The following is a 13,472-nucleotide window of genomic DNA, read 5'->3' on the forward strand; positions in this document are numbered from 1 at the left end:
TCAAACATATGTCACCTAATAGTGGTGTCAGCCAGACTCAAACACAATGTCACCTAATAGTGGTGTCAGCCAGACTCAAACACATGATGTCACCTAATAGTGGTGTCAGCCAGACTCAAACACATGATTTTACCTAATAGTGGTGTCAGCCAGACTCAAACACGTCACCTAATAGTGGTGTCAGCCAGACTCAAACATATGTCACCTAATAGTGGTGTCAGCCAGACTCAAACACATGATGTCACCTAATAGTGGTGTCAGCCAGACTCAAACACATGATGTCACCTAATAGGGGTGTCAGCCAGACTCAAACACGTCACCTAATAGTGGTGTCAGCCAGACTCAAACATATGTCACCTAATAGTGGTGTCAGCCAGACTCAAACACAATGTCACCTAATAGTGGTGTCAGCCAGACTCAAACACATGATGTCACCTAATAGTGGTGTCAGCCAGACTCAAACACATGATTTTACCTAATAGTGGTGTCAGACAGACTCAAACACATGATGTCACCTAATAGTGGTGTCAGCCAGACTCAAACACATGATGTCACCTAATAGTGGTGTCAGCCAGACTCAAACACATGATGTCACCTAATAGTGGTGTTAGCCAGACTCAAACACATGATGTCACCTAATAGTGGTGTCAGCCAGACTCAAACACATGATGTCACCTAATAGTGGTGTCAGCCAGACTCAAACACATGATGTCACCTAATAGTGGTGTCAGCCAGACTCAAACACATGATGTCACCTAATAGTGGTGTCAGCCAGACTCAAACACATGATGTCACCTAATAGTGGTGTCAGCCAGACTCAAACACATGATGTCACCTAATAGTGGTGTCAGCCAGACACAAACACATGATGTCACCTATTAGTGGTGTCCGCCAGACTCAAACACATGTCACCTAATAGTGGTGTCAGCCAGACTCAAACACATGATGTCACCTAATAGTGGTGTCAGCCAGACTCAAACACATGATGTCACCTAATAGTGGTGTCAGCCAGACTCAACCACATGATGTCACCTAATAGTGGTGTCAGCCAGACTCAAACACATGATGTCACCTAATAGTGGTGTCAGCCAGACTCAACCACATGATGTCACCTAATAGTGGTGTCAGCCAGACTCAACCACATGATGTCACCTAATAGTGGTGTCAGCCAGACTCAAACACGTCACCTAATAGTGGTGTCGGCCAGACTCAAACACGTGATGTCACCTAATAGTGGTGTCAGCCAGACTCAACCACATGATGTCACCTAATAGTGGTGTCAGCCAGACTCAAACATGTCACCTAATAGTGGTGTCGGCCAGACTCAAACACATGATGTCATCTAATAGTGGTGTCGGCCAGACTCAAACACATGATGTCATCTAATAGTGGTGTCAGCCAGACTCAACCACATGATGTCACCTAATAGTGGTGTCAGCCAGACTCAAACACATGATGTCACCTAATAGTGGTGTCAGCCAGACTCAAACACGTCACCTAATAGTGGTGTCAGCCAGACTCAAACATATGTCACCTAATAGTGGTGTCAGCCAGACTCAAACACATGATGTCACCTAATAGTGGTGTCAGCCAGACTCAAACACATGATGTCACCTAATAGTGGTGTCAGCCAGACTCAAACACGTCACCTAATAGTGGTGTCAGCCAGACTCAAACATATGTCACCTAATAGTGGTGTCAGCCAGACTCAAACACAATGTCAATAGTGGTGTCAGCCAGACTCAAACACATGATGTCACCTAATAGTGGTGTCAGCCAGACTCAAACACATGATTTTACCTAATAGTGGTGTCAGACAGACTCAAACACATGATGTCACCTAATAGTGGTGTCAGCCAGACTCAAACACATGATGTCACCTAATAGTGGTGTCAGCCAGACTCAAACACATGATGTCACCTAATAGTGGTGTTAGCCAGACTCAAACACATGATGTCACCTAATAGTGGTGTCAGCCAGACTCAAACACATGATGTCACCTAATAGTGGTGTCAGCCAGACTCAAACACATGATGTCACCTAATAGTGGTGTCAGCCAGACTCAACCACATGATGTCACCTAATAGTGGTGTCAGCCAGACTCAAACACATGATGTCACCTAATAGTGGTGTCAGCCAGACTCAACCACATGATGTCACCTAATAGTGGTGTCAGCCAGACTCAACCACATGATGTCACCTAATAGTGGTGTCAGCCAGACTCAACCACATGATGTCACCTAATAGTGGTGTCAGCCAGACTCAAACACATGATGTCACCTAATAGTGGTGTCAGCCAGACTCAAACATGTCACCTAATAGTGGTGTCAGCCAGACTCAAACATATCACCTAATAGTGGTGTCAGCCAGACTCAAACATGTCACCTAATAGTGGTGTCAGCCAGACTCAAATACTTAATTTGGAGGAAGGGACAGTTTACTGTAAGTGTGAAGTAGCAAGGCATAAATTAAAGGAAAACTCCCTCCAAAAACCATCTTTTGGTATTTGTTTCATTAGTTCATTGTTGATATATAGTCCTAAAAATGTGTTGCTCGTCAGCAATCAAGTTTAAAAGTTATGTAACTTTTCAAATTTAAGAATCATCCGTGTCTGTGTGTGATGTAAAACACAGCATCATGATGTAAAACACAGCATCGTGTGATGTAAAACACAGCATCATGATGTAAAACACAGCATCGTGTGATGTAAAACACAGCATCATGATGTAAAACACAGCATCGTGTGATGTAAAACACAGCATCGTGTGATGTAAAACACAGCATCGTGTGATGTAAAACACAGCATCATGATGTAAAACACAGCATCGTGTGATGTAAAACACAGCATCGTGTGATGTAAAACACAGCATCGTGTGATGTAAAACACAGCATCGTGTGATGTAAAACACAGCATCGTGTGATGTAAAACACAGCATCGTGTGATGTAAAAACATCAGCATCGTGTGATGTAAAACAGCGTCGTGTGATGTAAAACACAGCATCGTGTGATGTAGAACACAGCATCGTGATGTGATGTGTCAAACACAGCATCGTGTGATGTAAAACACAGCATCGTGTGATGTAGAACACAGCATCGTGATGTAAAACAGCATCGTGTGATGTAAAACAGCATCATGATGTAAAACACAGCATCGTGTGATGTAAAACACAGCATCGTGTGATGTAAAACACAGCATCATGATGTAAAACACAGCATCGTGTGATGTAGAACACAGCATCGTGTGATGTAAAACACAGCATCATGATGTAAAACACAGCATCATGATGTAAAACACAGCATCGTGTGATGTAAAACACAGCATCATGATGTAAAACACAGCATCGTGTGATGTAAAACACAGCATCGTGTGATGTAAAACACAGCATCATGATGTAAAACACAGCATCATGATGTAAAACACAGCATCGTGTGATGTAAAACACAGCATCGTGTGATGTAAAACACAGCATCATGATGTAAAACACAGCATCGTGTGATGTAAAACACAGCATCATGATGTAAAACACAGCATCGTGTGATGTAAAACACAGCATCATGATGTAAAACACAGCATCGTGTGATGTAAAACACAGCATGGTGTGATGTAAAACACAGCATCATGATGTAAAACACAGCATCGTGTGATGTAAAACACAGCATCGTGTGATGTAAAACACAGCATCGTGTGATGTAAAACACAGCATCGTGTGATGTAAAACACAGCATCATGCGGAGATGATTTCTGTATTTTGAAAGTTACATAACTTGAAAAACCACTTAATTATCAGGTAGAACAGGAATATGTGGATAGCCCTGCATTAGGGGATAATCTCAGACATTGGGTTCAGTCCCACACACAGAAATATCATAATCTACTGTATCTGTGTACTGCAATCTAGTTAACCACTTTCATTAGGCCTAAACAAATGTCAGTTGGTACATTGTCAATATATCTAAGAAAAAGTAATAAAAAGTAGTGAGAGACAGACGGCACAAGGCAGATTTGTTCCCCAGAGATCTGGTTGTAGAGTGCCTGCAGCAAAGGCTGCCTCTATACTCGTATACCACTCACACAGTCATCCCTCTAGCTTCTGTTTAGTCATCAGGCTAATGCATGGTGGCGTCGTCCAACCCAAAATGCACACACACACATCTCCCTCTCCCTTTCTCTCACACTCATTCCATTTCTCTCTGGCTCATAGCTTTCTGCAACAGCTAAGTGTCTCTGTTTTCTCTCCTCTCTCTCTTTCCTACCTACCTACCTTCCAGTTGAACTCCCCCCTCCCCTCTCTCTCTTTCCTACCTACCTACCTTCTCAGTTGAACTCCCCCCTCCCCTCTCTCTCTTTCCTACCTACCTACCTTCTCAGTTGAACTCCCCCCTCCCCTCTCTCTCTTTCCTACCTACCTACCTTCTCAGTTGAACTCCCCTCCCCTCTCTCTCTTTCCTACCTACCTACCTTCTCAGTTGAACTCCCCCTCCCCTCTCTCTCTTTCCTACCTACCTACCTTCTCAGTTGAACTCCCCCTCCCCCTCTCTCTCTTTCCTACCTACCTACCTTCTCAGTTGAACTCCCCCTCCCCTCTCTCTCTTTCCTACCTACCTACCTTCTCAGTTGAACTCCCCCTCCCCTCTCTCTCTTTCCTCAGTTGAACTCCCCCCTCCCCTCTCTCTCTCCATTCTGTGAGGTTTGTCTAAAGATGAATAGCTATATCTGACTATAAGGTAGGACAGATTAGAGTAGTATTGTGTGGGGAGGGGGGGGGGCAGTAGACCGGTTCACGTGATCATAGCGTGTCTGAATAAGCTTATACTGTAGTTAGTATCTATGTTATTACAAGGCTTACCCCATGCTACTGTGAGAGGGGACAACAGAAACTAGGTGGGATCAGTACTCTCTGTAATGGCAGGAGCTCACAAGGCACAGGGCAACAAGCTCTCCTCGGGGACTGGGACAGCTAGGGCTGTTTGTACTACCCACATCGACATGGCCAACAACAGATGTAAGTTCACTCAACTGGAAGATTTCAGGCAATGTTTGTGTAGTTAACTTGACCCCCCCCCTCCCCCTGCCTGTGTTTTAAAGGCACTGTTGCCGTGTCAGGTCTGTTGCCGTGTTGGGTCGGTGTAGGTGGGGAGGAATAGAGTAGTCCTCGCCTACATACCGTCATTAGACCACATTATGTATGTGTGTGGGTACAGGGTTCTCTGGGTGCCTACCTGCATAGATCTACCCGTGTTAATGTGGTAATGTGTTGCGTGTCCATATTCCAGGAGATCTAGGTAAGCTGACGGCTACTTTTACATTTACATTTACATTTAAGTCATTTAGCAGACGCTCTTATCCAGAGCGACTTACAAATTGGTGCGTTCACCTTAAGACATCCAATGGAACAGCCACTTTACAATAGTGCATCTAAATCTTTTAAGGGGGGGGGGGGTTAACGGCAAAGGTTTTTACTTGCTATGACTGTGATACTGTATGTGGTTGTCTTGCCTACGTTGGTTGAATACACTGACTGGAAGTCGCTCTGGATAAGTGTCAAATAATTACCAAAATGTAACGTCTCTACTCGTGTAATTTTGTTCATGATCCCTCTCTCTCTTTTCTCCTGTCTCGCTCTCTCTTTTCTCCTGTCTCGCTCTCTCTTTTCTCCTGTCTCGCTCTCTCTTTTCTCCTGTCTCGCTCTCTCTTTTCTCCTGTCTCGCTCTCTCTTTTCTCCTGTCTCGCTCTCTCTTTTCTCCTGTCTCGCTCTCTCTTTTCTCCTTTCTCGCTCTCTCTTTTCTCCTTTCTCGGTCTCTCTTTTCTCCCATCTGTATCGGTCTCTCTTTTCTCCCGTCTGTCTGTCGGTCTCTCTTTTCTCCCATCTGTCTATCGGTCTCTCTTTTCTCCTATCTGTCTGTCGGTCTCTCTTTTCTCCCATCTGTCTATCGGTCTCTCTTTTCTCCTATCTGTCTGTCGGTCTCTCTTTTCTCCCATCTGTCTATCGGTCTCTCTTTTCTCCTTTCTCGCTCTCTCTTTTCTCCTTTCTCGCTCTCTCTTTTCTCCTTTCTCGCTCTCTCTTTTCTCCCATCGGTCTCTCTTTTCTCCCGTCTCGGTCTCTCTTTTCTCCCATCTGTCTGTCGGTCTCTCTTTTCTCCCATCTGTCTATCGGTCTCTCTTTTCTCCTATCTGTCTGTCGGTCTCTCTTTTCTCCCATCTGTCTGTCGGTCTCTCTTTTCTCCCGTCTCGGTCTCTCTTTTCTCCCATCTGTCTGTCGGTCTCTCTTTTCTCCTCTGTCTGTCGGTCTCTCTTTTATCCTATCTGTCTGTCGGTCTCTCTTTTCTCCCATCTGTCTATCGGTCTCTCTTTTCTCCCATCTGTCTGTCGGTCTCTCTTTTCTCATCTCTCTCTTTTCTCCTGTCTGTCGGTCTCTCTTTTCTCCTATCTGTCTATCGGTCTCTCTTTTCTCCTATCTGTCTGTCGGTCTCTCTTTTCTCGACTCTCTCTCTCTCTACTCCAGTCGATGCTGATGAGATTAAGCGTCTGGGAAAGAGGTTTAAGAAACTGGACCTTGATAACTCTGGGTCCCTTAGCGTGGAGGAGTTCATGTCCCTCCCTGAACTCCAGCAGAACCCGCTGGTCCAGAGGGTCATCGACATCTTCGACACCGATGGAAACGGAGAGGTGGACTTCAAGGGTAAGCCAGAGTAGACTGGTCCCAGATCTGGTGTCTCCTATAGCCTGGTCCCAGATCTGGTGTCTCCTATAGCCTGGTCCCAGATCTGGTGTCTCCTGTAGCCTGGTCCCAGATCTGGTGTCTCCTGTAGCCTGGTCCCAGATCTGGTGTCTCCTGTAGCCTGGTCCCAGATCTGGTGTCTCCTATAGCCTGGTCCCAGATCTGGTGTCTCCTGTAGCCTGGTCCCGGATCTGTTGTCTCCTTCTATAGCCTGGTCCCAGATATGTTGTCTCCTTCTATAGCCTGGTCCCAGATCTGTTGTCTCCTTCTATAGCCTGGTCCCAGATCTGTTGTCTCCTACTATAGCCTGATCCCAGATCTGTTGTCTCCTACTATAGCCTGGTCCCAGATCTGTTGTCTCCTTCTATAGCCTGGTCCCAGATATGTTGTTTCCTTCTATAGCCTCGTCCCAGATCTGGTGTCTCCTTCTATAGCCTGGTCCCAGATCTGGTGTCTCCTTCTATAGCCTGGTCCCAGATCTGGTGTCTCCTTCTATAGCCTGGTCCCAAATCTGGTGTCTCATTCTATAGCCTGGTCCCAAATCTGGTGTCTCATTCTATAGCCTGGTCCCAGATCTGTTTGTGCTTTTGCCTATACCATTGTGTATGACAATTTGTACTAGTGAATAAATGCTTGGGACCGACAATGTCTTTGAATTTAAGCTCGTTTGCTGAAATCAAGGCCAATAATATCAGGGCCATCAGTGTTGGTTAACATGTCTATTGTCCTCCTGTCTGAGAATGTCCCAGCACAGTACATGGTGGCCTACACTAGAGGGGTATAATACAAACCAGGATCAATGAGCAGTCCAGAAAATGAATTGTCTGAAATAACTTTGTATTTTTTAGCAAGAAAAGCTTGATATGGGCATTGTCTCATTGACTCAACAACCAAACACACACACATCTAAGTTTAGCTTTCTTAATTAACCAGAATATTATTCATGTCTGTTCACCTCAGTTAGCTGGCTAACTCATTGATCCTGCTTCCTGATTGTATATTTAACCAACAACTATCTACACAGGACCTTGTAATCAGCAGGTTTCCATATCACCATGCAGTAAATTCATTAATAGACCAATAACAAAGAGAGTTCTGAACCTAGTTCTCAGTTTTCCCCTCCCCACTCAGAACATATCCAGACAGTCCTAGCAAGAATCTTACTTGAGAAATAGCTATTTTTACACAATTTAATGGAAATCATTAGAGTAAGGTACTTAGTTGTTACCCAGAAATAATTTTATATTGATATAACATGGCTGCATTGGGCCTTTAATCACATTGCATGATTAACAAAAAGGATCTTGATGACCAGGGAGAGAAGTTGGTACTTTGGCCTGGACTGGGTCAGACTTCCAGTGTTTCTCTCTGTCTACTCTGCCGAACAGAACCTGCAGAGGAAGTAGTAACACTTAACACAGGACCGTCAGGACTAGATAGCCTGGATTCCATCCGGATACAGCCCGGATTCCATCCGGATACAGCCCGGATTCCATCCGGATACAGCCCCGATTCCATCCGGATACAGCCCCGATTCCATCCGGATACAGCCCCGATTCCATCCGGATACAGCACAATTGACATTTTTAAAGATCATTTCCGATTGAGCCGACATGTCCATCGTTTACCGTGAATGCGGTCTCCACGAAAACATTGCCTATAGAAGTTGCATAGAGGAAAAGGGGCGTTCTGATTGGATATAGCCCTAAATATGGATTGTAGTAGTTTCCTACTGATATTTTGATTGAACTTATGAATGCATAAGTAGTGTATTTATATAAAATCATTGCGTACAGTATAAGAAGTTAAATAATGTCTGACTCTAAACCATCTGTCCCCCCCATCAGAATTCATTGAGGGAGTCTCACAATTCAGTGTCAAGGGGGACAAGGAGTCAAAACTTCGGTGTAAGTAGACAAATCTACTCCATCTCCACTACATCCTACACCTATACACCTCTCACCACACAAAGTTAAATGATCTGATCTACAAAGACAAAACCCCATCCCCTGTCCTCCACTTGCCAAAGTAGAAAAGGAATGCCTGACAGCATCAATGATGAGGCTTTCTCCAAAATACAAAACCAAAAAGGTCTGTGTTCACGATCTCTGACTTACCTACACATCCTTCCACGTTTCTCTCCCCCCGGCCCCCCCCCCTCTAGTTGCCTTCCGGATCTACGACATGGACAAGGATGGCTACATCTCCAACGGAGAGCTCTTCCAGGTGCTGAAGATGATGGTAGGAAACAACCTGAAGGACACCCAGCTGCAGCAGATCGTGGACAAGACCATCATCAACGCAGACAAGGACGGAGACGGCAGGATATCCTTCGAAGAGTTCTGTTTAGTAAGTCTGGGGTTGTGGGTGGCTGGGGTGGTGGGTGGCTAGGGACCTGGTGGTGGGGAACTGGGGTGGGTGGCTGGGGAACTGGGGTGGTGGGTGGCTGGGGAACTGGGGTGGTGGGTGGCTGGGGAACTGGGGTGGTGGGTGGCTGGGGAACTGGGGTCGTGGGTGGCTGGGGAACTGGGGTCGTGGGTGGCTGGGGAACTGGGGCTGGGGAACTGGGGTCGTGGGTGGCTGGGGAACTGGGGTCGTGGGTGGCTGGGGAACTGGGGTCGTGGGTGGCTGGGGAACTGGGGTCGTGGGTGGCTGGGGAACTGGGGTCGTGGGTGGCTGGGGCACTGGGGTCGTGGGTGGCTGGGGAACTGGGGTGGTGGGTGGCTGGGGAACTGGGGTGGTGGGTGGCTGGGGACCTGGGGTGGTGGGTGGCTAGGGAACTGGGGTGGTGGGTGGCTAGGGAACTGGGGTGGTGGGTGGCTAGGGAACTGGGGTGGTGGGTGGCTAGGGAACTGGGGTGGTGGGTGGCTAGGGAACTGGGGTGGTGGGTGGCTGGGGAACTGGGGTGGCTGGGGACCTGGGGTGGTGGGTGGCTGGGGTACTGGGGTGGCTGGGGAACTGGGGTGGTGGGTGGCTGGGGTGGTGGGGTGGCTGGGGTGGTGGGTGGCTGGGGAACTGGGGTGGTGGGTGGCAGGGGACCTGGGGTGGTGGGTGGCTGGGGTACTGGGGGGTGGGGCTGGGGTGGTGGGTGACTGGGGTGGTGGGTGGCTGGGGAACTGGGGAACTGGGGTGGGTGGCTGGGGAACTGGGGTCGTGGGTGGCTGGGGAACTGGGGTCGTGGGTGGCTGGGGAACTGGGGTTGTGGGTGGCTGGAAAACTGGGGTGGTGGGTGGCTGGGGACCTGGGGTGGTGGGTGGCTGGGGACCTGGGGTGGTGGGTGGCTGGGGTACTGGGGTGGTGGGTGGCTGGGGTACTGGGGTGGCTGGGGAACTGGGGTGGTGGGTGGCTGGGGAACTGGGGTGGTGGGTGGCTGGGGAACTGGGGTGGTGGGTGGCTGGGGTACTGGGGTGGTGGGAACTGGGGTGGTGGGTGGCTGGGGTGGTGGGTGGCTGGGGAACTGGGGTCGGGGTGGCTGGGGAACTGGGGTGGTGGGTGGCTGGGGAACTGGGGTCGTGGGTGGCTGGGGAACTGGGGTCGTGGGTGGCTGGGGAACTGGGGTGGTGGGTGGCTGGGGAACTGGGGTGGTGGGTGGCTGGGGAACTGGGGTGGTGGGTGGCTGGGGAACTGGGGTGGTGGGTGGCTGGGGAACTGGGGTGGCTGGGTGGCTGGGGTCGTGGGTGGCTGGGGAACTGGGTGGCTGGGGAACTGGGGTGGTGGGTGGCTGGGGAACTGGGGTCGTGGGTGGCTGGGGAACTGGGGTCGTGGGTGGCTGGGGAACTGGGGTCGTGGGTGGCTGGGGCACTGGGGGTCGTGGGTGGCTGGGGCACTGGGGTCGTGGGTGGCTGGGGAACTGGGGTGGTGGGTGGCTGGGGAACTGGGGTGGTGGGTGGCTGGGGACCTGGGGTGGTGGGTGGCTAGGGAACTGGGGTCGTGGGTGGCTGGGGAACTGGGGTGGTGGGTGGCTAGGGAACTGGGGTGGTGGGTGGCTGGGGAACTGGGGTGGTGGGTGGCTGGGGAACTGGGGTGGTGGGTGGCTGGGGAACTGGGGTGGCTGGGGACCTGGGGTGGTGGGTGGCTGGGGTACTGGGGTGGCTGGGGAACTGGGGTGGTGGGTGGCTGGGGTGGCTGGGGTGGTGGGTGGCTGGGGAACTGGGGTGGTGGGTGGCAGGGGACCTGGGGTGGTGGGTGGCTGGGGTACTGGGGTGGCTGGGGAACTGGGGTGGTGGGTGACTGGGGTGGTGGGTGGCTGGGGAACTGTGGTCGTGGGTGGCTGGGGAACTGGGGTCGTGGGTGGCTGGGGAACTGGGGTCGTGGGTGGCTGGGGAACTGGGGTTGTGGGTGGCTGGGGAACTGGGGTGGTGGGTGGCTGGGGACCTGGGGTGGTGGGTGGCTGGGGTACTGGGGTGGTGGGTGGCTGGGGTACTGGGGTGGCTGGGGAACTGGGGTGGTGGGTGGCTGGGGAACTGGGGTGGTGGGTGGCTGGGGAACTGGGGTGGTGGGTGGCTGGGGTACTGGGGTGGCTGGGGAACTGGGGTGGTGGGTGGCTGGGGTGGTGGGTTGGGGAACTGGGGTCGTGGGTGGCTGGGGAACTGGGGTCGTGGGTGGCTGGGGAACTGGGGTTACTGGCTGGGGAACTGGAATTGGGTGGCTGGGGAACTGGGGTGGTGGGTGGCTGGGGAACTGGGGTGGTGGGTGGCTGGGGAACTGGGGTGGTGGGTGGCTGGGGAACTGGGGTGGTGGGTGGCTGGGGAACTGGGGTCGTGGGTGGCTGGGGTCGTGGGTGGCTGGGGAACTGGGTGGCTGGGGAACTGGGGTGGTGGGTGGCTGGGGAACTGGGGTCGTGGGTGGCTGGGGAACTGGGGTCGTGGGTGGCTGGGGAACTGGGGTGGTGGGTGGCTGGGGAACTGGGTGGCTGGGGAACTGGGGTGGCTGGGGATACTACAGGATGCTACTGTACCTGTAGACTTTAGCCAGTTAGCATTGGCTTGCGAAATAGTGTCCTCTGCGTGCAGTATGAAGGAAGTTAGCCAGTGTTAACAGGATACTGTAGTTATACTAGTGTTAACATTTTTTTTTACTGTAGTTATTAGTGTTAACAGGATTTACTGTTTTATACTAGTGTTCTTTTTTAACAGGATACTGTAGTTATACTAGTGTTAACAGGATACTGTAGTTATACTAGTGTTAACAGGATACTGTAGTTATACTAGTGTTAAGGGGTTAAAAGGATACTGTAGTTATACTAGTGTTAAGTTGACTCTCTTAGTTGGAATCATGTTGCGTGATTTTGAATATCATTAAGAATCAATCTGTTCCCGCCTGCTTTTACTCTAGAATTGGAATTAGAACTACAATAAGAACTATTTGGTTCTGTTCCTTCTCTCTTCCCCTAGGTGGTGGGTGGCCTTGACATACACAAAAAGATGGTGGTAGACGTGTGAGCATGTCCCTCCGCTCCTCTCCCTCCCCTCGCTTTCTTCTCCATCGGTCTCTGAAGATCTGCTCAAGACGTCTGGCAAACACTTTGTGTATCAATGGAAGTATTCTCTCTCCTCGTGAAGCCACTTTTTATTCCCTAAACAAGCCACAAGCTTCGCGAAGCCAATTTAGTTGTGTTATTTAACTCCAATCTTCTCGATAACCTGAAGGACAGCTATTTTTTGTTTGTAAGAGCATCCCAGTTTGAGGGAGGGAGGGAGGGTAAAGGTTGGCTTGATTATATTTTGTCAACATTTTTTTTTTTGTAATGTTATTTTTTTTAAATATTTATTTTTGTTCTGGTCTCTTTTTTTATAGACAAGTATATCTATAAATGTTTATTTAGTGGGGAAATGTGTCATTATCTGAGATGTTGCGTTTAAATAATATACTTGATTTGGTTTACAATTCAAAACGTAGGGTATAAAGTGCCAACCAGGACATATGGTATTGTTATCATTAAGTATCCACCATTGCGGTCAGTGATGGACTGGTCTGTGATGAGTCAAAACGCTCGCTGCAAGATCACAAATGGTTAGATGCTAATTTCATTTTCTAAAATAAACAGCAGTTTCTTTTGCACTATTTGACTCTTGAGCAGGTTGGATTAGATCAATTAAGACATTTGACTCTTGAGCAGGTTGGATTAGATCAATTAAGACATTTGACTCTTGAGCAGGTTGGATTAGATCAATTAAGACATTTGACTCTTGAGCAGGTTGGATTAGATCAATTAAGACATTTGACTCTTGAGCAGGTTGGATTAGATCAATTAATACATTTGACTCTTGAGCAGGTTGGATTAGATCAATTAAGACATTTGACTCTTGAGCAGGTTGGATTAGATCAATTAAGACATTTGACTCTTGAGCAGGTTGGATTAGATCAATTAAGACATTTGACTCTTGAGCAGGTTGGATTAGATCAATTAAGACATTTGACTCTTGAGCAGGTTGGATTAGATCAATTAAGCCATTTGACTCTTGAGCAGGTTGGATTAGATCAATTAAGACATTTGACTCTTGAGCAGGTTGGATTAGATCAATTAAGACATTTGACTCTTGAGCAGGTTGGATTAGATCAATTAAGACATTTGACTCTTGAGCAGGTTGGATTAGATCAATTAAGACATTTGACTCTTGAGCAGGTTGGATTAGATCAATTAAGACATTTGACTCTTGAGCAGGTTGGATTAGATCAATTAAGACATTTGACTCTTGAGCAGGTTGGATTAGATCAATTAAGACATTTGACTCTTGAGCAGGTTGGATTAG

The 13,472-nt window shown here is 48.7% G+C and overlaps 1 protein-coding gene across 2 annotated transcripts in view; it reads left to right on the forward strand.

The window, feature by feature from the left end:
* LOC115127376 (calcineurin subunit B type 1-like) overlaps positions 1-12,780 on the forward strand; it is a 57,929-nt gene extending 45,149 nt beyond the window's left edge. Inside the window, exons 1-5 of one of the 2 annotated variants that reach the window (XM_065007836.1) lie at positions 4,781-5,004; positions 6,505-6,681; positions 8,568-8,627; positions 8,885-9,069; positions 12,114-12,780. In XM_065007836.1, the coding sequence (XP_064863908.1) occupies positions 4,905-5,004; positions 6,505-6,681; positions 8,568-8,627; positions 8,885-9,069; positions 12,114-12,161 (570 nt within the window). In that variant the 5' untranslated portion in view covers positions 4,781-4,904 and the 3' untranslated portion in view covers positions 12,162-12,780. Of the gene's footprint in view, positions 1-4,780; positions 5,005-6,504; positions 6,682-8,567; positions 8,628-8,884; positions 9,070-12,113 lie in introns of those variants that run through there. The other variant, XM_065007835.1, reaches the window with a different exon arrangement.
* The last annotated feature ends 692 nt before the right edge of the window (positions 12,781-13,472 follow it).

Source organism: Oncorhynchus nerka, linkage group LG23 (genome assembly GCF_034236695.1).
Source record: "Oncorhynchus nerka isolate Pitt River linkage group LG23, Oner_Uvic_2.0, whole genome shotgun sequence".
NCBI lineage: Eukaryota > Metazoa > Chordata > Actinopteri > Salmoniformes > Salmonidae > Oncorhynchus > Oncorhynchus nerka.